The 21,016-nt window shown below is 37.8% G+C and overlaps 2 protein-coding genes across 3 annotated transcripts; both read left to right on the top strand.

Moving 5' to 3' along the window:
* The first annotated feature begins 36 nt into the window (after nucleotides 1–36).
* On the top strand, nucleotides 37–13,100 carry LOC131779029 (cleavage and polyadenylation specificity factor subunit 6-like). Its single transcript, XM_059095547.2, has 16 exons — nucleotides 37–197; nucleotides 1,227–1,307; nucleotides 2,052–2,112; nucleotides 2,223–2,341; nucleotides 3,092–3,195; nucleotides 7,441–7,506; nucleotides 7,989–8,068; nucleotides 8,710–8,901; nucleotides 9,231–9,379; nucleotides 9,647–9,695; nucleotides 10,643–10,716; nucleotides 10,853–10,916; nucleotides 11,034–11,117; nucleotides 11,841–11,926; nucleotides 12,474–12,535; nucleotides 12,653–13,100. The coding sequence occupies exons 1-16, from the start codon at nucleotides 123–125 to the stop codon at nucleotides 12,825–12,827; spliced, it is 1,521 nt and encodes a 506-aa protein (XP_058951530.2). The 5' UTR covers nucleotides 37–122; the 3' UTR covers nucleotides 12,828–13,100.
* Nucleotides 13,101–13,525: 425 nt separating this feature from the next.
* On the top strand, nucleotides 13,526–19,989 carry LOC131778849 (E3 ubiquitin-protein ligase TRIM71). 2 transcript variants are annotated; one of them, XM_066171505.1, is made up of 5 exons: nucleotides 13,526–13,899; nucleotides 15,082–16,474; nucleotides 17,691–17,947; nucleotides 18,642–18,782; nucleotides 18,883–19,989. In XM_066171505.1, the coding sequence occupies exons 2-5, from the start codon at nucleotides 15,211–15,213 to the stop codon at nucleotides 19,453–19,455; spliced, it is 2,235 nt and encodes a 744-aa protein (XP_066027602.1). In that variant the 5' UTR covers nucleotides 13,526–13,899; nucleotides 15,082–15,210; the 3' UTR covers nucleotides 19,456–19,989. The 2 variants fall into 2 exon arrangements, with proteins under 2 accessions (XP_066027602.1, XP_058951302.1); XM_059095319.2 differs by lacking the exon at nucleotides 13,526–13,899 and having other exon boundaries at nucleotides 15,053–16,474.
* The last annotated feature ends 1,027 nt before the right edge of the window (nucleotides 19,990–21,016 follow it).

Here is a 21,016-nt window from a genome sequence, read left to right as displayed (position 1 = left end):
TTACAAACTCCCAGAAACCCTTGAAATCTGAAAACACGTGTTTTATGCTTGCCCACGATACCTTGCCGCCATATTGTTTGAGGTGGTTGTTGAGGTATACTTTCGGCCAATAAGTCTACGTTATGGCTGGTGAAGGTGGTGTTGACATTGATTTGTATGCAACAGTAGATGAATTTGAGCCAGAAGTGACTGGACAGGTAAGATTTAGGGATCATTTTAGGTGCTGAGTTTACTAGCTTCCAAGAACTTACCGCGCGTACGTAGATATTTTGTTTGACAGACTTGCAAATAACCAACAAAAATACTAAATATTTAGCCTTTTGAGTAAGTTACTTATGAGTAAGTTACTTATGAGTAAATACGCAAAAAAGATCTATTGTGGAATACGATGGGTATGTCCTTTGCAAGATAGTGTCTAAATTTTCTGAAAGAAGACAAGGTTTGGTAAGTTATCAATTTGAAAAAAGTATAAGTCAGCTAATTTTTCACGTGGCTTGTCAGACTGCTTGTACTCTTGCTGTCACTTTGTTGCATTGCATATGTGCTTTTGAGTTTTCTTTTTGGTAATCCTTTACTTTAAAACAATGGAATTGGAAGTTTTCCATTTTCTTTAAAGGACCAACTTTGCAAACGCCATCTCCACATCTCCACACTGAAACATCTGTGTTATAAAGGCCCACAATCTGCAAAAACTTCACTTTTTTAAAGAAAAATTCCTATTTCATCCATTGATTCTAGGACATTTAAGCTTGGGCAATGGGAAATAGTGCATTTCAAAGAAAGGATTTTTGATTGAAGAAAATGTGTCAGTTAAGATAAGGCCCTAGTGGTTGGGTAGCATCAAATGGTGGTAAGCAGTGGTCCTCTTCTGCTTATCTTGTTTACTTCCTGAAGTGATTAACATGTAACTTCTCCTACAATATCCATTCATTAACCAGCAAACAGGTAATGAGAATACTCAAACTTATCAGGCAGTTGTTATCTTGATCTAGCACCAAATTTTGTAACTTATTGACCAAGAAATGTGTAGTGGCCAGTGGGAAGAATTAACAATCAGATCTTAGAAGTTAAAGGGTTAACAGGCCTTTTAGCACTGTAGGGATAAAAGAAAGACATTGATCCTTTAAAATTTCTTAGTACCATTCCACTCAGTGCAGCCACTGATGATACACATTCCTGAAAGCCTTGCACATATGAAACAACTTTTTGTCATTTTTTATCAATAGCACCTTGGAAGTGAAGGCTTGGACCTGTATGATGATGTACTAACAACTGGAGGAGTTGAGGATGAAGCGTTACAAGCACATGTATGGAAAAATCTACCTAGAGTTCTATCAGACCTTATTTTATTTTTGTACACTCAAGCCAAGTATTTGCACGACATCACATAGAGCAATGATGAATTTTTGCAATGACTGATTACTTCTGCACTTTGTATTCCTTAGCAACCTGCATACTTCCCAAAAAAAAAATCATCTTTGCTTATTGTTACTAGTTAAAGTAAACTGATGTTTACTGTTTGAAACTCAATGTTCTTCTTACTGAATGTTGTCAGCAAGGTAAACTTTGCTACTTGTGATCTCTTTATTAGTACCTGCTACCATTTTGGATTCTTGAAAATTCATCTGCCAATACTACATATTTGCCAGTTTGGAAACTTAGTTCTTTCACTGTAAAATAAGGAAAGTACTGCAAGCACTCAATCAGAGTAGCAGTTTCTGACTAGATTGTATTCAGGAACCTTCTAATATTTTGACTCTGGTGGGAATAACAGATCAATTTTGCTACAGGATGCTCCACATGCTTATTTTTATACTTTCTGAGTGTTTTACAGAATGAGACATTTATAAAGCATGTTTTGTAAGAGGGTACCAGGATATGACATCTAGGCATCCAGCCTTGCTAAAGTAAGGGCACCTATGTAAAATATGATGAAGCAGCTGGGCAAAGTCATAGCATGTCAATTTGCCCATTGCCTGCCCCTTAATGAAACCTCTACATTCTGTAACTGTACTTATTGCTTAAGAGTTGTAATATCATTAATTTTATAGTATGAAGATGACGTCGTTGCAGTTGATATTGCTCCTGAACCAGCCATGCCAGTACAGCAAGGTACATAGTGCTAAATATTGAAGGAAGGTTAATAATCTAATTTATATTTCAATAAATTGTCTTTCACTTGAGAGTATAATATGTGTTTGATTTTAACTGTCTTTCTATAGGAGTTTATGAATACAAATCATACACAACAGTCCATCCTAAATCAGCAGCAGGACGAATCTCACACACCTACTATGAAAGAAACAAAGGAAAACCCCTATATGTTGGCAACTTGACATGGGTATGTTAGATTTCTAATAAGAATATCATCAATGGCTAGTGTAGTTTATTGACAGTGAATTGTGATTACCGACAGGCTGAGCTCAGTCCTAGAACATCTGAGGAGAGAATGCTCCACCTGGATTGCCTCTTCATTTGGAGTTGAGGGGATGATTTTTCTTTTTTCTTTGGAAAGAATTGTTAAAACCCCTAATCATGACCCATTAAGGCATCACAATTACCATGTTTGGGGGCAATTGATCACTTTTTTAATTTCCTGGAAAGGAAATTGTTTTTCCTTTTATTATCATTATTATTATTATTATTATTATTATTATTATTATTGTTTTAAATTTGAAAAGAACAGTTCTTGAGTTTTAATTAAGTCTTAGGTCTTAATCCTTTAACTCCCAAAAGAGATTCAAAGAGTAACTCAAACTTATCTGATATAAGTTGTTATCTTGATCTAACATAAAATTTTGATTACTAATTTACAAGGAAATTTGTAGCAGCTACAGGGGAGAATTAGCAATCAGATCTTTGGGGTTAAAGGGCTAAGCAGTACCATTCTGGCTTCAGAGCTGTAAGGGAAAATGTCAACCAAAGTGATCATTGTAAAACAGGGCTTTTGGTCATGCAGATGGTGTTAAGATGTCTGAAAATCATTTCATGTTGTTTTAATGTGCAAATATCAGGTTTGCAGGTAATTTATTGTTCCTAGCATTGGAAAAATTAAATCTTGAATGGATTATTGTGTTTTTTCCTTGTTTAGTGGACAAATGATCAAGAATTAACAGAATATTTGCAAGAGTGTGGTGTAACAGATCTGCTGAACATTAAGTTCTTTGAAAACAGAACAAATGGTCAATCCAAAGGGTGAGTAGGTGACAGTGAAGATTTAAGTTCTCTACCACTTTCTGTTTAGTCATTAAGTCTAGCGACTCATTGTTTTTCAATAAATTTTATAAACTGAATGTTATTTGTAGTAAAGTCAGGGTTTGTGTGTGTGTGCAAGGTATTCATGTGATCTCAAATATTTCATCATCCATTGCAATGTTCTAATTTTTTTCACCTTTTAGTTTATGTGGGGTTATGTACTATCAGTTAAGGAGATAATAAAACTGTGGATGGTTTCTAATTGATTCAATGTAAACCCTTTACTGAGCCATTAAGAATGGTTTTTTTAATTGATCTGCCCATCAAACATTCCTAGTGATGTCTCAACAACACATTTTCAGTATTGTACATTTTTTATTTACATTTTCCTATCACTAATTTTATGTGAAAGAACAAGTTGCATATAATAACCTTTAAAGGAGCTGTCGCCAAATTAACATTTCAATAAGTCAGGTTTAAATAAGGTGGAAACAAAGTGAGGCTGTCAATGTTTCAGTTGTTACAAACCACTTAAACTGAGAAACTACTAAATAGAGAATGGTTTGGCTATGAGTTGGTACAATTATTTTTGTGATGCACAGCAATCAATTATAATGGCAGACATGAGGCAGTGATGTGTGCAGGATGAACACAGGGGTAAAATTTTATTTTACAGGGTGATTTCTTCTGGGGGAAGTCCTGAGAGGACTGTTTAAGGTGAAAGTGAGCTATGTTTTGACAACTGTAGGGGAAGTCTTGATCAGGGTGAAGTAATGATTCTGATAATGAGCTTTCACTGTAGTTACCAAAACAGCAGCCATTATCACCAACAACAGGTAGACTCAGGAGCATCCTGGGTCTCTTAAATCTTTTTCGAAGTCAGAGTCAAAGACTTAAGATACCCAGGGCTTAACTCCCTGAAGATCGGGGTGGATGGTGCTGTCAAACATAAACTCTAGAGGCAACCTAAGGAAGCACTCACTTGCAATCATGTACTGACTCTGTGTTACCTACTCACAGCTCTTTCTGCTATTGAGTGACAATGGATAGCAGTGGGTTCTGGGAACGGGATGGAAGGAAGAATTCACCTAACTTACATCAAAGAAAACTCATTAGCCAACGAGAATAATTGTTACCAAAAAATCTCACTTGTATTTGATTGACTTTTGTCAAAAAAATTTGGAAAAACAATTTGTACAGAGGGAAAATACTCCAATATTTTTTGTAAAACAAAAAAAAGAGAGAGAGAGAGAGATAATGCAATTAACACTGTACCATAGACGAAACAACAAATGAGAAACATACAAGTAAATATTTTTTATGGCTCTTTATTTAAACAAGAACTTAAATGTCTAATTTGTAAATATATTTAAATTAAACTTGACTGTATTTTTCTATATGTACAGTAGGATTTGTATATGCTCAATTACAACATTGCAAGTTGTGTATAGCTTAAATACAAATTTAATGTAAAATGACTTTGAAACTGTACAGGTGTATTTCCAATGTAAGTAGAAAGTTTTGTTTCCAGAAAAACTACATGCAGATTGAATTGTCTATGGGCAAAATTTTGTTCGATATGTCTTTTATTCCAATCTGTGATAAACCTGCAATTTTAAATAAACTGGAAGGGTTGAAACTGGTTTTGAGTTCACTTTGCTACATTTTACAAGACGCTGGCAGCTTTTTTACAATATTATATAACTTCCAACCCAATTACCACAGACAACCAATCAACACAGAATACTGTACATATCAGTGGCAATCTGCTATAATTACAACAGCACACTCCTAACTGCTCTGCTTAAGACAAATGTGTGTCAATATGATGGTCTTATAATGGGTGGCAATGTTTTTTCAAGTAGAATACTGATTCTTCTGTTCAACATGCACAAAATGAGTTCCATCACTGTTTCAATCAATTCAGGCATGAAGTTGCAACAAAATTGTTGCCAAACATGCATTTCAGGTACGCTGATAAATCTACTTGCAACTTATGCTTTGTCCAAATTGGAAGCAAACTTCCAAAGAAATACTCCTTTCTTGGCTCCTATTGTTTCTCTTATTCTCATCTTGGCGCATTTGATACTGTCTGGAAAACAACACAGTTTCCCTTGCCAACAGACAAAGTGTTCCATGCTCACTTAAACTGAAAATTTTTCTTTTTTAATATTTTGAAACAGTTTTGTTTTGATATCCTAAAGATAAAAACATATTTTGGGATGGAAAACCTAAAACAAAGCTTCCTTTCAAATATTCAACCCTCTCTTTCTTGAGAAAATTTATTGAAGACCCCTTGGCCAGGTGCAAAGTTGAGAATTTGTGGTACCCAGAACATGATAAAATGTTGTATGCGAGAGTTGTAGTTCCATTAAAGGGCATTCTAAAGTGGTGAAAATTTTTCTAAGTTGGCTTTGTGAATCTGCTTGTTCTTCTGGTTGCTTTCCACACTGAAACAATCCACTCTGCTTAAGATGTGATCATGGCCTCAACACTTCAACCTGTTACAATCTGAAATCAGTATGCATATTCTCCAAACTGTTTTCTATACATTTCGTCAGGTGCTTACAAGGAGAATTTGTCTAATGATCAAGAGTTTCTTCAGTTGATGATCATTTTCTTTATTTTCCTGGCTTAACAGTTTGATTCTGGGGTGATGCTGTAAGGAGAGATTAGACGCCAGCCTCTTGTAGGGTGGATGCTTTATGCTCCCCAGCTGGAGCAAAGATGCCTTTATCTCTCAATCTAATCTCTCACTTATGGAAGTCAAAAGGTTAACCATTGGGAAATTCCTACCTTTTAAATCCTCAAAAAATGTTTGACATATGGCAGATTTCAACCTTCCAGTTAATTTTTCTTGCAGTTTTAACATGCATCTCATAAGCAATAATGCAATGAGTTTCTTGCAAACAATTCCAGCTGCCTGGGTAGTTTTACCATTTAATACTAATGTAACGGGTATTTGTACACTTGTTAATATGCTGTGCTGGCATGGCACACAGTATGTTACCTTTTTGACAGTCTTGATATATTCCAACTATGAATTTGTTAATTGTATCCAAAGTTGTTCGATGTGAGGTGTTGGATTGCCTTCTGCTCAAGCTATAAAGTTGTTGTGTTTGTAAATACTAGTGTACATGATTGTATGTGTATAGGGCTTTGTGCAAATAAATTTCCAACTTTTTGAAATTCTCTACCAATTTGATAGCATTGGATTTCACCAAAATTTTGAATTCCTATGAACTGAAATTTCTTATTGATAAATTGAATTATTGATGATTGAATTTTTGCAATTCATTATTATTTTTTTGTGCTTCACTTGTTGGATTGCATCTTGCATCCTGCATTATTACTATGGCTGTAAAATTTTTCTCAGTAACCTTGGCTCCTCATCATCAGGATTTTTTCATCGTGTGTCTGTAGATCCTTTTCTTAGTGCTTGGTGCCTCAAAATAGTTACTTTTCAAAATCTCTTTTCTTTTATTTTTGGATTCTTTCTATAGATAGGGTATCAGTCAGGTCAAAAAATCTTAAGTGCTGTTGACAATAACAATTTTTATCATAACGACAAGATTAAAAACACTTGCCAAATATCACCTTAAGAAGGAAGAATGAGTTGTTGATAAACATGGTGACAAATTACTTGACACAGAAATAGATTTTTTATGTTACAAAAGGTAGCTCTGTTCTCTTTTTTTTTAAAAAAAAATGTTTCAGAGAATGTAGACTATCCTCTCTTGATATCCTCAAAAGAAGACTTGCACAGATAAAACACTTTTTGTTGAACTTTTCTATTTTGCCCAAATTCTTCAACAACAGCATATGAAAAAAAATCATTGTAATGCATGTAATTGTTTTCACATTGAACAAAAGCAAGCATTTGCCAGGGTTGTTGGTGCTATGTACAAGTGAGTATCTGTAAAAGTTGTGTTGAATACAGTCAGTGATTGGTTTAAAAAGTGAAATTAATTTATTTCTTATGATTTCAGTGCACTTGAATTTTTTGCATTTTATCTTTATCTTTATGATTTTAAAGCTGATCTGTTTCATCATCATTAAATTATGTTAAACTCTCAAGGATGATTAAATTGCATTTGCTCATTGATTTGACACTTTCGCAACCAGAGAGGAGTTACTTCTTTAGACAACATCAAGGAAATTAATGGTAGATGCTGAGAGTGAAGGGTTAAAGTTTGGCAAAAATTAGAAGTATTTACCAGTAATTTCATTCTCCCCAACTTTCAGCTTTGCAATGATTGAGCTTGGCTCTGAGACATCAGCCTTACTTGTTACAGAAAAATTGCCCAAAATGTAAGTATATGTTAAATATAATCTCACAAATAATTTTAAGCAACACATGACAGTCTGCAGTCTTTCCTTACATTTAAGCAGGTCTGAAAGTTAAATTGGCACTCTTAATCCCCACAGTATCTTGAAATGCTTTTCATTCCACTAATTTATTCTGACTTGTGTTTTACACAATGTCACGTTTCATCAATTGTGTTGCTTCATCATTCAGTATAAAAACCAAGACCCATAAAATCAAGACCCACAATTCCTTTATTCACTCTGACCAAGGACTAACATTGAAAATCAGCTTAAGAAATTTTTTAAAGTGGCCAATTTACTCTATCACCTCAGTGGATTAAATAAAATTAACTCCTGTGATGTAGAATTTGGCAGTCTACAACACTTTGCATGTAAGGTTTCAGAACTGTACCCCATTCCTACAAGGTATTACGTTAGAGCAGTGGGCAGGAATTATATTCTGTTCTTGTTTTCTTTTTGATCAGGGAGATTCATGGACAATATCCAGTTGTCACACCAGCTACTAAACAGTTTTTGCAACAGTTTGAAGCTCAATCTAGGAAAAGTAAGAGGCAGCGTATTAAAGTTATTTTTAACCTCTCTCTGTCTGACAAGGCTCCACTATGATTCCCCAGTGTCCTCACTCTTAATCAAGTTAGTACAATTCGTGTGTCTGATGGAGAATTGGTGCAATCAACTGTCAAAAATTCCTTATTGGACTCTGCTATGATATCCACTTATTCTTTGGAAACATTTGTCACTGTGAATAGCTTCAATTCTTTCCTGGAATTCCTCACCTAGATAACTTGGGAGATGTGTTGCCCTATGATTAGTGGGCTGGTCTCAAGGGGGAGATGTCCAAGTTTGATACCTGGCCAGGTCATTGTGTTGTTGTTTTTTTTTGGCTAAACACTTCTCCTACAGTGCTTCTTTCCAACCAGGAGTATATATTTTTCGTGGAAAATTGTCAGAGAATCCTGATGAAATGCTGAGGGTAACTTTGTGATGGACTAGTATCCCATCCAGCAGAGAGTAGTGATACTCCTTGTCACTTTATGTTAAGGAAACCAGGATAATATCCACCTAGATGGGTCACTTGGCACTAGTATAGACTTAATCTACTTACTCACTCCACCCAGCAGGCCACACTAACCAATTGGCAATACTGGAAAGTTTACAAAGTACATTTCTCTTTTAATTTCACAGATAATCCTGGAAGTGGGGGAGGTAGCCACAGTGAACAGGAAAACCAAGGATATCAACAAGGTGGTAGAGGGTTTGGTTACAACCGCGGAGGTTTCAGAGGGCGGGGTGGATTCCCTGTGCGTCCAGGGATGGGAAGAGGGTTTGAGCATGGACCTCCACCTGGGGATATGGGCCGTGGAGCACCTTGGATGGGTAAGAAAAGTGTTTATTTGTGTTTTATTCCTTTGTTGTCCCATTTATCAAAAATAAAAGGTTCTGTTATCACTTGAAGAATAAAAATCTGGGTGTCTTGTCAATTACAGCTGAGCACTAAGGTGAGTCACAGGCTCTGGTCTTTGAAATCAAAGGTGCCAGTTGTCTGTGTGTATTTTTTTCTATTTTAATGAAAACCTTAGCAATCACAACACCCAGTAAGAGGGAAGAAAATTTTCCATGGTGCCACCAAGAATGTGAAGGGAAAAACAAGTGAACAAACTTTTTTTAATTCCAAGTTGAAGCATGTCCCTGTCATTGTGTTACAGGACCAGGTCATATGGTAATGCCAAGACATCCCACTCCTGGAATGCCACCTTTTTATGGAGAGCACCCACCTGCTTACAATCCAATGATGCAACCTCCCCAAGTGGAAAAACCTCTTGGTCCAATGCCGCCTCAAATGCATGTTCCACAGGTAAGGTTTGAAGATTTTTTTTTTTTTGCAAGACTTGGAAAATCTCTAATTTGTCTAATCTTCAGTGAGTGTAATAAATGCCTCTTCCCTCTCCTCCCCCACTTGAATTAGTCCTCTCTGATGACAAAGATTTGTGATATATTCCCCATATTCATTCCCTCTGTGATTATTTTATCCTAAAGAAAATTGTGTATATTCTATCATTTTTTAAAATATGTAATTTAGGGGTAGCATCCTCTATGCTAATATTACTGTCCTGTTTCGTAGCAACCCCCTCCACCCGGAGCTGGACCAATGGTGGATCATCGAGCTGCAGGTATGTAAATATTTCCCTCCCCTCCCTCCTTTCATCCTTTCCTCCTTTTTGTAGTCCTTCATTTTTATGTGTTCTGAACTGAGCAGTTAGTTCTGAAACCATTTCAAGCTTCTTAAATAACTGAGGAAGTCAAAGAATCAGTTCTTCAACTGTTGCGTGGAATATTGTTTGCATTTTCTTTATAATTGTCTCTAATCATTTCCAAAGGTATTGACACGGAGATATTTTTTAACAGTCAAGAGCTCTCTCAGTTGTTGATCATTTCCTTTATTCTCATGACCTTGATGTGTGATTCAGGGGTGATGTTGTAAGGAGAAATTAGAAACAGCAGTGCTTTCAATAAGACATGGCACCCGCCAGAGGTCCGGCAGGTATTCTGTCGTGTATTGCCAGGTATACTTTGGAAGCTTTCAAGCAAACACACGAAGTGAAACCTAAAACACCTTGAGATCTTCTATAGTTCTGTCGGTCGAGTTTTACCTTTGTAAATGAGTTTTTATTAAAATGACTGATACTGTCTTATCATATGTTCCAGCATACATTTCCAGCGAAAAAAGAGATTTTAAGCTTCCAAGATCAAATTGGCTCGAATTTCAGTAACCAGTAACTATATGTCCTTTCAGAGAAATTTTTAAGTGAGACTTAGGAAGCAGGCTTGTATGTCAGCAAATAGAAGAATTTGTTCAGACATAAATTGATCAGTTAAACAATTGTTATAAAGGAGACGAATATTTGATGACCATCTACAGAGGTTTAACACCAAAAACTCTGTTTGAAACTAGTTTATTCTGAACTGAAGTAATAGGATTATAAGAGGGAAATTGTTTTTAATATCATTCTCAGGCAGGTGCTTTACCGAGGTAGCTACCTTCTTTAAGTCTTATTGAAAGCACTGGAAGAGAGTCTTCCTAAGGGGTGTAGGGTTAATCCTTTTTGTTGAATTACAGGTATGGTTCCAGGATTCCCCAAAGCACCCGTTGCACCACATGTGAATCCAGCATTCTTTCCTGAGGGGCCACCGGTAAGGTTCATTTCATCAGACACAAGTAAAATATTTGTGATATTGTACAGCTTTACACATGTGATGTGTGCTGAGTGATACATGTTCCCTTGTATCTGGCTGTAACCTACTTTCATTTTTGTTTTTTTTTTTCTAGCCAGAGACATTCTTGGCAGCTGGAACTACAGGTGTCGGTGCAACGCAATTTTTGCCAAGGCCAGGTAAGCAGTGTTAACTCTCTTGAAAGGACAAACTTCTCATCTGTAGGTAAACGTGTATTACACTCAACATGATTTTAATGTGATCTTATATGTTTTGGTGTCTTTAATTTTTTGCAGGTGATGAGTTTAGTGAGTCCATGAAAAGAAATCAAATGCTTGCAAGTACCGCTATCAAACGAGCTATGTCCGATGCTAATGCTGGTAAGATGCGTTATATAAGTAAATAAGTAATCATCATTGTTTTTCTTCATAAATTTTGCACTTAAAAAAAATACTGAAAAACGTGAAACTTATTTGCAAATAAGAAGATCAGACTCATAATGTCAATTTAAGATAAAACAACAGTATACCAACCAACACATAATCTGAATGAACATCATTTTTCTGATATCTTCAGAGTTCTCGGGGGGAAAACTTTTGAATGGAGAAATTTTCTATTAGATCTGGCGAAACTAATAGACTTGCCATGAAAATAGGCCATTTTACAGTTATGTACTTAGTTGCCAAGCCTTTGATTTGGAGTAAGGCTGAAGGTGACTCTGTTGTGATAGAGACCAGTATCTAGTTAGCACGATAACAAAGTAATTTACATTTGAAAAGTAGCAAGGTTTGTATCATAACAAGGTCACCCTTAGCCTCACTCCTGTTAAAAGGTTTGGCAATCAAGCACGCAACTGTAAAATGGACTATTGTACAGGTCTCAAGGGTCTATGGAATTTTTTTGACGAGTATCTCATAGAGAGAACCGCCCTCAGTTTCCTTGTTCAAAACGTTTGTTATTTGCGATGTATATTGCAGACAATTTTATCACGTTTGGTGCAGTTTTCAGGAATACTTGCCAGTTTAATTGGAGCTCTGATATTCTATTTACGAGTCAACGCACTTTTGGCTAAAGCTACTGTTTTTTTTTTCTTCATCGAATAGGCGACTACGAGAGTGGAATTGAAACACTAGTGGGAGCCATATCGCTTATTAAACAATCCCCAACGGCTGCAGAAGAGAGATGCCAGGTAAATCTTACAGTTTGCTAACGACTTCTTCGGAGCAGTAACATAATCAACAAACCGAATAGAACGACTTAACTCGAATCAAAACTGATTAATCTTATCAAACTTTCGCTCTGTGATTCTTACAGCCAATAATATCACGACGAAACTGGTCGATCAGTTTTCACAAATCAACTAACTCATTTGTTCTTTTGTCACGGAACTCTTCTCTAAACGTCTCGTAACAGGAGTTAGTTGGCGTAATGTATAAACTAGCCGGCAGAACAGACGCAATTTTTTGGCGTTTTTCAGACGAACGGAGGTAAACGCGAGGCGAGCGCAAAGAGTGAATCACGCGACAGGTGAGGAGCACTTCGCACTTCGCGCTCGTCTCGTGCTTGCCTCCGTTCGACAGAAAGAAGTTTTTAAAAAAGTTGCGTTTGTTCTATAGGCTATGTACAAACCGGTCCTTGAGTTCTTTTGTCAAGCTCGTCCGCTCCTAACTTACTGAGGCACAAACTAGCATGACAGAATAAACAGTAAATTGATGACTACTGTGGTTTTGTGATAGGTCCTAGTACAGTCGTTACAAGATTGTTTGCAAGGACTGGAAATGCAGCTACTAGAAAGGAGGTAAATATCTGCCCAAGTCTAGTTTGTTTGTTATTTTTTGGCAAGACCTCTGTGAGTTTAGCCATTCTTGAATAGTTATTCGCTCTTTTGGTTGACAATTACTCCAATGTACTTCAGGTCGACTGGCAGTAAACACCATTACAGCGACAAAGATGATTACGAGGGCGAAACAAGAGAAAAACGCCACAGACGCAGACGGTCACGGTCAAGATCGCGTGATAGGGACCGAAGGTCAAGATCGCGTGACAAACGTTCGAGATCGCGTGACAGAGACCGCCGTCGCCATAGATGAGAAAACAAGCGCGAAAGATATTTCACATACTTCTGATTTCGTTTGTTCTTTTAGTTTCTTTTGGCGGTTTTAACTGCAATTGTAAATATGCATTTAGGGAGTGACTTTGTTTCCGGCTATCGTGCGATGTTTTTTCCATCCTCATTTTGTCGAGACAGTCTCAGGGTTTTTTTCCGCCGGAAAGATTGCTATGTTTACGCCCTTTAGAGAGCTTTGGGAGCTTGTATCGAAGAGTTGTAAGTAGATGCCAAATAAAATCACGAGGAAGTCTTATTCTGGACTGGGTTGTTGTTTGTTTCAGCATAATGGGAAAACTTTGATTGAAGGTATTTTCTTCCACTCTGATTGGATGTTGAAATTTACTTTTGCTTTGCAATCTAAAAGCACTGTAGTGTATGCGTACTGTCTCCACCTGTCCTCTATCAATAATTCAGGATCTGTGAAAACTCGCTCTTTTAGCTCTTTGCTTAAATGTGGATCTCGTTTCTCTTTTGAGGGTACGAGTGATGGTAAGTAACAACAGAATGCGGAACTTCACCTGATTTTGACCTGTTGTTAGTTGTTTTTTATTTCGGGTATCTTCGTAGTTAGACATTCTCATCAGAGATTATTGAGCGCAGGATGGTGTGTGATTAAAAAGAAAGCTTTTCCTTGCTGAAATATCTTAACAGGTGTGATCGGCGCATCATGAAAACGTGGACGAAAATTTTTGTCTTTGAAGAAGGAGCATTTTACCCTTTGAATCAGCAAATTACTCCCAGTAGATCCGTTGATACAATTTTCCAGTTCTTAACGTGACACAACAAAAGAAAATGAACATCTCAAAATAATTCCATAGCGGTGTCTCCGGTGCGTAAAACTTTCTTTATTTGAAGAGGGAGCATTTTATCATTTGTATTAGCAACTAATGCAAAAAAGAGCTACTAAATTTGGGAAGCGAGCAAGGTCCGAAGTTTAACAGGTGACCTTATTCGACGGAATGATGGGACAGTGGAATGGCAGAATGACGGAATATCTTAGAACGCGGAATGTGTTATTGTATAAAACAAAAGTCTCACTGCAATGAATTAAAGTAAGTGTCAATTAACAGGCAAAAGTAGAAGAAGACTAGTTTAATCATTATTGGAGTATCATTAGTAGTACTATTATTATTATTATATTATTATTATTACAAATATTATTAATATCATATGTTACGATTTAATTCTTGGTTGAATTCCAATTAATCACTTAACTAGTCTATTCTTGAATCGTCTTTCTCTTGTGGAACAGGGTACTCATAAATATGTAAGATGCGGCAGGTTTTCTTTTTGCATGTGAATGCACATCTACGCAACACTACCTTCTGGCGTAATTACACAACTTCTAGTTTCTTTCAATGGTACAAAAATTGTGCTACATTAGTAGCCACGTGCAGTCTTAGACTGCTTATTTTTTCCCTTGACCTACAAGATGTGAACTCTGGAACTCTGATCAGAAAAAGCCCAATTTCGCAGCAATCTTGTTCCCAGGAGCATCTCGGTTTTCAAATTTCTCTTGCGCCGCCATTTTGAAAACCCAAAGGCCCTTGGGGAAGGGGTTGGCTTAGGTTTGGTTGTAATTTTAGTTTCACCTGTCCTTCTGACACAAACACAGACGCGTTTGACGGACAGCTGAAACAGATAAACAAAAGCACAGAGCCAATATGTACAATAAAAACCTTTTGACACTTCAATATTCAATAAAAAAAGACTCAGTTGGCGCAAACTAGAAGAGTAATGGCCAAAGATAATATAGAATTTCTTGCGCTTAAGTCGGGATTTTTTCCGATTTCTTGCACAATACTGACAAGATGATTTTAATTTCAGTCTTTGAAGGAGGCACATATTGGCATCACAGCAAACGAATACTCAAATAAATGCAAATGACTTTTAATGTTCTCTCGTTACTTGTCATATTCAATTTTGAGCGAAGCTGTTGTATGGCAACATATGGCCGTAGGTGGCAAAATCGATATTCAATAGCTAGAGAGTTCGTTCGTCTGTAAAATAAGCAACTATAAGTGTGACATACTAACAAGGTGTTAAATTTAGTGAGGAAATCTGTTGAGGAGATGATTTGTGGGGATTTGATCAAAATATTTACGTAAGCCGCCAAGAGGAACTCGCAAAAATGTCATAATTTATTGATATCCGCAGAGTTCTTATCTTTCTTTTATGTGGAATATTTAACGAGCTGCGTTATTAAATTCTGCCGGTTGCTATCGTGTTGCTAGGCTAACAAGACTGCTTCAAAGTCAAAACACAAAACGAGTCTGGTTTCACTTTTTGAAACGGATTCTGGAAAGGCAAAACTTTTAACGCGGTTGCGAAAAAAAGTCGTTTATTGAGAGAACTCTGTGAAAATGGCCCAGTCTTCGATAATTGCCGGAGTCATCGTGGAAGACATAGCAAGACATCTAAACTGTCGACTTTGCAGGAGATTAATTCGAACACCGAAACTTTTGCCTTGCCTACACTCGTTTTGCCAAGTTTGTATCCGAGGCTTTGCAGAGAAACTCGCTCCGGGCGAATTTCTGGCTTGTCCGCTGTGCGAAACGGATGCTAAAGTTTCAAAGGAAGAATTGGAAGATCTACCGACAAATTTCTTTCTCGATAATATGTTGGATATTGCTTTGATAAACTCGAGCGACAGAGAACCGGTTCCTTGCTCAAATTGCGACTCGCTGAACTCTCCGGCAACCTCTCGATGCGTGGACTGCGGCGAGTTTCTTTGCCTGAATTGCTACAACGTTCACAAAAGGATTCGCCAGACGAAAGAACACAGGATTTTGACAATTTCCGAACTTCTTGCCAGTAAAACTGGCGAGGATTTACACCGTCCTGCTTTCTGTAGGATACATCACAGCGAGCCCTTGAAATATTATTGTGAGACCTGCAATGAAGCTGTGTGCCGAGATTGCGTGTTGATTGAACATCGACAACACAAGTACGACTACATTAAAGACTCCAAAAAGATACAAAAACAAAAGGCTGTCATGGAGAATTTGTTTGAAGAGTGCTCGGGGAACATTCCGTTTTTGGAAAAGTCTATTAAGGAAATCCAAAGTATTTCTGACACGTTGCGAGGAAGGCTTGCGGCAGTTAAAGCTGAAATTCGGGAGGCCACTTTACATCAGATCAAAGTTCTAAAGGAAAAAGAGAGACAATTACTGATGGAGGCCGACAAAATTTACAACGCAAAGTCGCCTATTTTAAAACGCCAAAAAGACCAGCTCCAAGATGAATTCACGAAATTTAAGACAGGATGTGATTTTTCAGAGCAGGTTTTAAAATATGCGAACGAAGTGGAACTGCTGTCGTTAAAAACTCCCATAACAGAAAGGTTGACGGAACTGAATAATACAAAACTTGATTGTAAACCACACGAAAACTCCGAGCTCAAATACGAAGTAAACAGTAAGGAAGCAGAGCCTGTGGTCGCTCACTCTTTGGGAACTCTTAAAACCAGCGGGCCGCATTTAGTACTGGAAGACATGGAGGTGGCGCCAACAATGAATGGAAGAACGAACGGGTACAGCGAAGATACCGTTACAAGGGAGGTACCCCTCTCTGTGGAGTTAAGAGACCCCAATGGGGTTCTATTACCACCCGAGACAATTCATCAAGGTAAGTTGTTGTTTACCTATGCAGATCTAGATCGTCCACTGCGCTCGATCTGTTTAATCTTCCCCATCCGTAGCCAACCGTGGTTTTTGTTGCCTCTTTGATATTTTCCTATCTTGCCCAGATGATATTTTTCAGTCCCCTAAGGTTAGTTTCAATCGTCACAAAACTTCACTCACAACACTATTTGCATGATAGCCCCATTAAAAGAAAATTATTGCACTCAAGTTTGAGGCGAGTTACGTCCTTATGTTTCATCCTAACCGGATGTCCTTTCTTATGTCAAAAACGATGGTTTGAAATTTTAAATTTTTATGAGTGGTAAAATTTGTGAAACTTAGTTCTTTTATTTCACTGATTTTAAATTCTTCATTAAGTTCAGTTTTTAAATGACTGAGAAAATTGAGAATCTATGAACAGTGTTTCTATGCGAGTATTCTGTCACTGGGTTACTGTGAGTTTGATACCTGTAGTTGAATTTATTTTTCTCAGCGCGACCCAATTTTCCGCTGTTATTGAAAGTTAATTTTCGCCTAGAGAACAGTTAAAAATATGTTTAATAACCCGAAGAGAGAAAATCGTGTCATTCAGTCCCTTGATTTAACAGCGATGGTTGTAATTTAGTGCTTTCTTTCAATGGAATATATTTTTTGTTGTTCGTATGGCTTCGGCATGCTTTGTGCTAAGGCGATAAATCTGAGTGGAAAAAATTCCGTCCGCAACTTACAATGCGAACCTCGAACTCAGTTAGTTAAAAATTATTCCGTGAGTAAATGTCGGATATTGGATGGTAAATAGCTAACGAGGTGCGTAGCGTCGCGTTGGCAATAACAAATCTCGTATCCAACAGACGCGAATAAAATAATTGTTTTATTAAATAAAATGATCCACATTGCACGGGAGAAGTGATTGTTACCAGCCAAAAGTAAATCCAGCTTGGCAACAGTATTGGGTAAATTATTTTTCATACAAGGTAACTCGGTATATATATAAGCTGATAACCAGTGCCGAGTGAGCCAATGTAACAGTAGAAATGCAATAATCGGAGTTTTAAATTTAGTAATAAGAGGTATATATTTCATGTCGTAAAATAGGTTGTGGTTATTCATCATGCTAAATAACACTTCAAAAGAGAAATATAATCGTTGTCTCACAATGTGGTCACATCGTATGTGGATCGTATATAATTCATTTTTTTCTTGTTCTGTTTCTTTCTCAGCTGATGGTCAGTCTTTCTCTGCATATCATCCTTTCTTTAATGGAAATTTCTCGTTTTCTGTGTTTATTCGCGGACAAGTCGTGGAAGGCTTTCCGCTGGACATAAATATTGGTGATATAAGGCCTCGTGTTCGAAGCGCCAAGAGAGCAATCGCAGGGAGTGGGTCTAAGTTTGGAAAGTTAGGAGATCCCCAGGGGGTGGCAGTGAGTGAAGATGGCAATGTTATCGTCAGTGACTCGCGGAATCATCGTCTGCAGGTAAGTAAAGCACATTGATGACCACAAAGAGCAAATATGACTGAATCTTCAGGTGTTAAAGTACTTGTGCTTTAAATCGCGAAGGATTCTGTACTGTTCAGTGTTCGGTTATATAGTTTCCTCACACAGGCCGTGAAATCATTAACACACCCTCGAATTTGACCTGAAAAATCCTAAAATCCTGACTTTGGAACATGTATGCTCTATGGTTGGATATCGAGTCGGCTTTTTCTACTAGGGTGAGTGATGTTATTACCTAAAAACTTTACATCCTAACGCAAGTGTGCGTTTTTTTTCCATACTGTTCTCTATATATCTCCTCTTGTTATGACAAGAAAATTTTGTTTCACTGTCAATTAAGAGCTCCTTTAGTTCACGATCATTGCTGTTACTCTCGCAACCTTAATGTTTTATTCAGGAGGGATAAGCTGCAAGTCGCACTTAGGGGTAAAAGGTTTGAATAATAAGGCTTCAATACTAATTTTTGACAAGCTCGATGTTCAGCGCGTGAAGAATTGAAGAATTTTGATTTGACAGGTTTTTAAGTTTTCCATAATCATTTTGAAAGGCTTTTTAGTATGGTAATTAGAGAATCGTCAAAATATAGCCGTCTTAAGCTCGCACTCGCTCAACAACGCTTGATTATTTTTGTGGATTTGTTCTGGTATGTCTTTTCCCTGTGTTTGTGTGGTAGGTTTTTGACATGGATGGAAACTTCCAGTTCCTCTTCGGCGCACCCGGAAGTCGAGAAGGTCATTTCCAGTTTCCCAGCGGTGTAGCCGTGACCAGTGAGGGGGACATCGTTGTAGCAGATACCATGAACAATAGAATCCAGGTAAATCGTATTGCAAGGCACTTTTCATGTCCTCAAGAAAACAATTGGCCTAACTGACCGAGTTTGACGCCCAATTGAAAATTACTCAATTTCTCTGTAGATTTTTACGAAAGACGGAAAGTTCATTAAGAAGTTTGGTAAAGAAACGATGGAAGGAGAGCGCCTCTATCAGCCATACGGAGTAGCTGTCGACAACCAAGGTCGTATCTTCGTCGTAGACCGCGGCAAAGCTCGAGTGGTAGTTTTCAACGAGAAAGGTCAAGTTCTATTCACGTTTGGTAGCCTTGGCGATGGAAGAGGACAATTCAACTGCCCTTCAGCTGTGGCAGTAAACAGTAAAGGCCACGTGATCATCACTGACTTCGGAAACGACCGGGTGCAGGTTTTCGGCTCGAAAGGCCAGTTTCTATTCAAGTTCGGAAAGAGCGGGAAAGCCGACGGCGAACTTAACTGGCCAACTGGAGTAGTTACGGATGCCGACGATCACATCATCGTAAGCGACTCGTATAATCATCGTATTCAAATTTTCAACGAGGACGGTTCGTTTATGACCCGATTCGGAAGCGAAGGGAGTAAGAGAGGGCAGTTCAAGAGACCAGAAGGAGTGGCTGTTACGAAACAGGGAAACATCGTTGTTGCTGATTGGGGTAATGACAGAATACAGGTGTTTTGAAGCTTTGGTCCACAGTAATGCTGTATTTCGTAGTTTTGAATCGAACTTTGACTTAAGGTAAATTGACCGTCTGAAAAATAAGCATATTTGTTACCTCGGCATGCAAACGAACTCATCAGGCGCTGGAAAACACAAGTGAAATTTGCAAGTAGTTGTTCTTTTGTTTCTGGTTGTTTTAGAGGATGAAACGAGTTTTTTGTTTGTATCAATAAAAGAGCGTAGCTAGGTAAAACCAATTCAATATTAACCTAACAAGTGGTATAAATAACGAAGGACAGTTTGTTTTTCTTTCTTGTAAGTGTAACTCGTCATCACTTCTTGCATCGATGCGAACAACTGGAAACAGAGCAAAAAGTAACGATTACTTTGAAAACCTTTCGTGGTTTGAGTGAAGTGGATATTGTAGAGTCTTTTGTGAGAGCCATACTAGATAATTTTTGAGTGATAGATCATTATGACTGCACAGCGAAAACAAATGAACACCTTTTTTAACAGCCGGAACCATCTTATCGGTAGTGAAACAATAAAATTGACACAAGCCTGCCATATGAATTAATCGCACTTCTTTTTCAAGTGTTTTCAATAGAACAAATTATTCCCAACACATAGTGCAATTTATCCACAGCGTAAAAGCTAATCCCTACACTTGAAGAATAACCACGCCCATAAGCTGAAGCCTCCGTATACTTTATACCCAGCAACCCATTCCTGCATATCCTTACACAGGTATCGGTGGGAACCGTACTTTCACGCTGATGATTTATGCGACATTTTTCAGAAAAAAAATTGATAAAAGTACTCAACAATTCAGTATGGCTCAGGTAAGGAAATTCGAAAAACCGCTTCGTTTCCAGGTCCCCTCTCTTTCTGTGAGAGGATCCCGATAACAAGGTTGGGAAAAAGAGGGCCGGCTTGGTGCCGTATGACGGTAGGACCCCGCCCTGTTTCTGCCCCCTTACCCTACACTCAGATCCGATCCGCACGAGGGCGCACGGCGCAGCCAGAATCAAAAGGCGAAACAAACCTAACCTTTTCATCTTCCTTAGTTGACTAAATTTTGCACTAGGCGCCCATCCGTCTGAATTTTATGGATTATGAAGGCTCACGCTTGATAGCGATAACGGGGCTTGGTTCTCGATTATTATTGAAACCGAAAGAAAATATTCTACCCGCTGGGTCCATTTTTGAAATTAATAAAACAGCCCATGTGGTTGTAATTACAGAGGAAATCATGCGAGGATATTGAGTGTGTTTGGAGCGGAACACGCAATGTTTTGTCTTTGACTTGAATCGAAAGCTAACAACAGCTGGTGAGGTAACGACAACCTTGAACACCGGAAAGAGCGAAACGCAAGCCGTTAAAATGCTAAGGATTCAAACACGAACCTGTTAATGGATTCTGCGGCTTTTTGGCAGAACGCAATAAGCTTAAGAAGACATAATACTTGAAAATTGGGAAATGCAAATGTTTTAGTTCATTACATTAGCTATTCATTTTTCAGTTTTCTTTTTTTTGCGCTCTGTCATCTTTATCTCGTTAATCCTCGTATTTTCCTACGTT

Source organism: Pocillopora verrucosa, chromosome 8, assembly GCF_036669915.1.
Source record: "Pocillopora verrucosa isolate sample1 chromosome 8, ASM3666991v2, whole genome shotgun sequence".
Taxonomy (NCBI): domain Eukaryota; kingdom Metazoa; phylum Cnidaria; class Anthozoa; order Scleractinia; family Pocilloporidae; genus Pocillopora; species Pocillopora verrucosa.
This window is presented reverse-complemented; position numbering and strand designations above follow the sequence as displayed.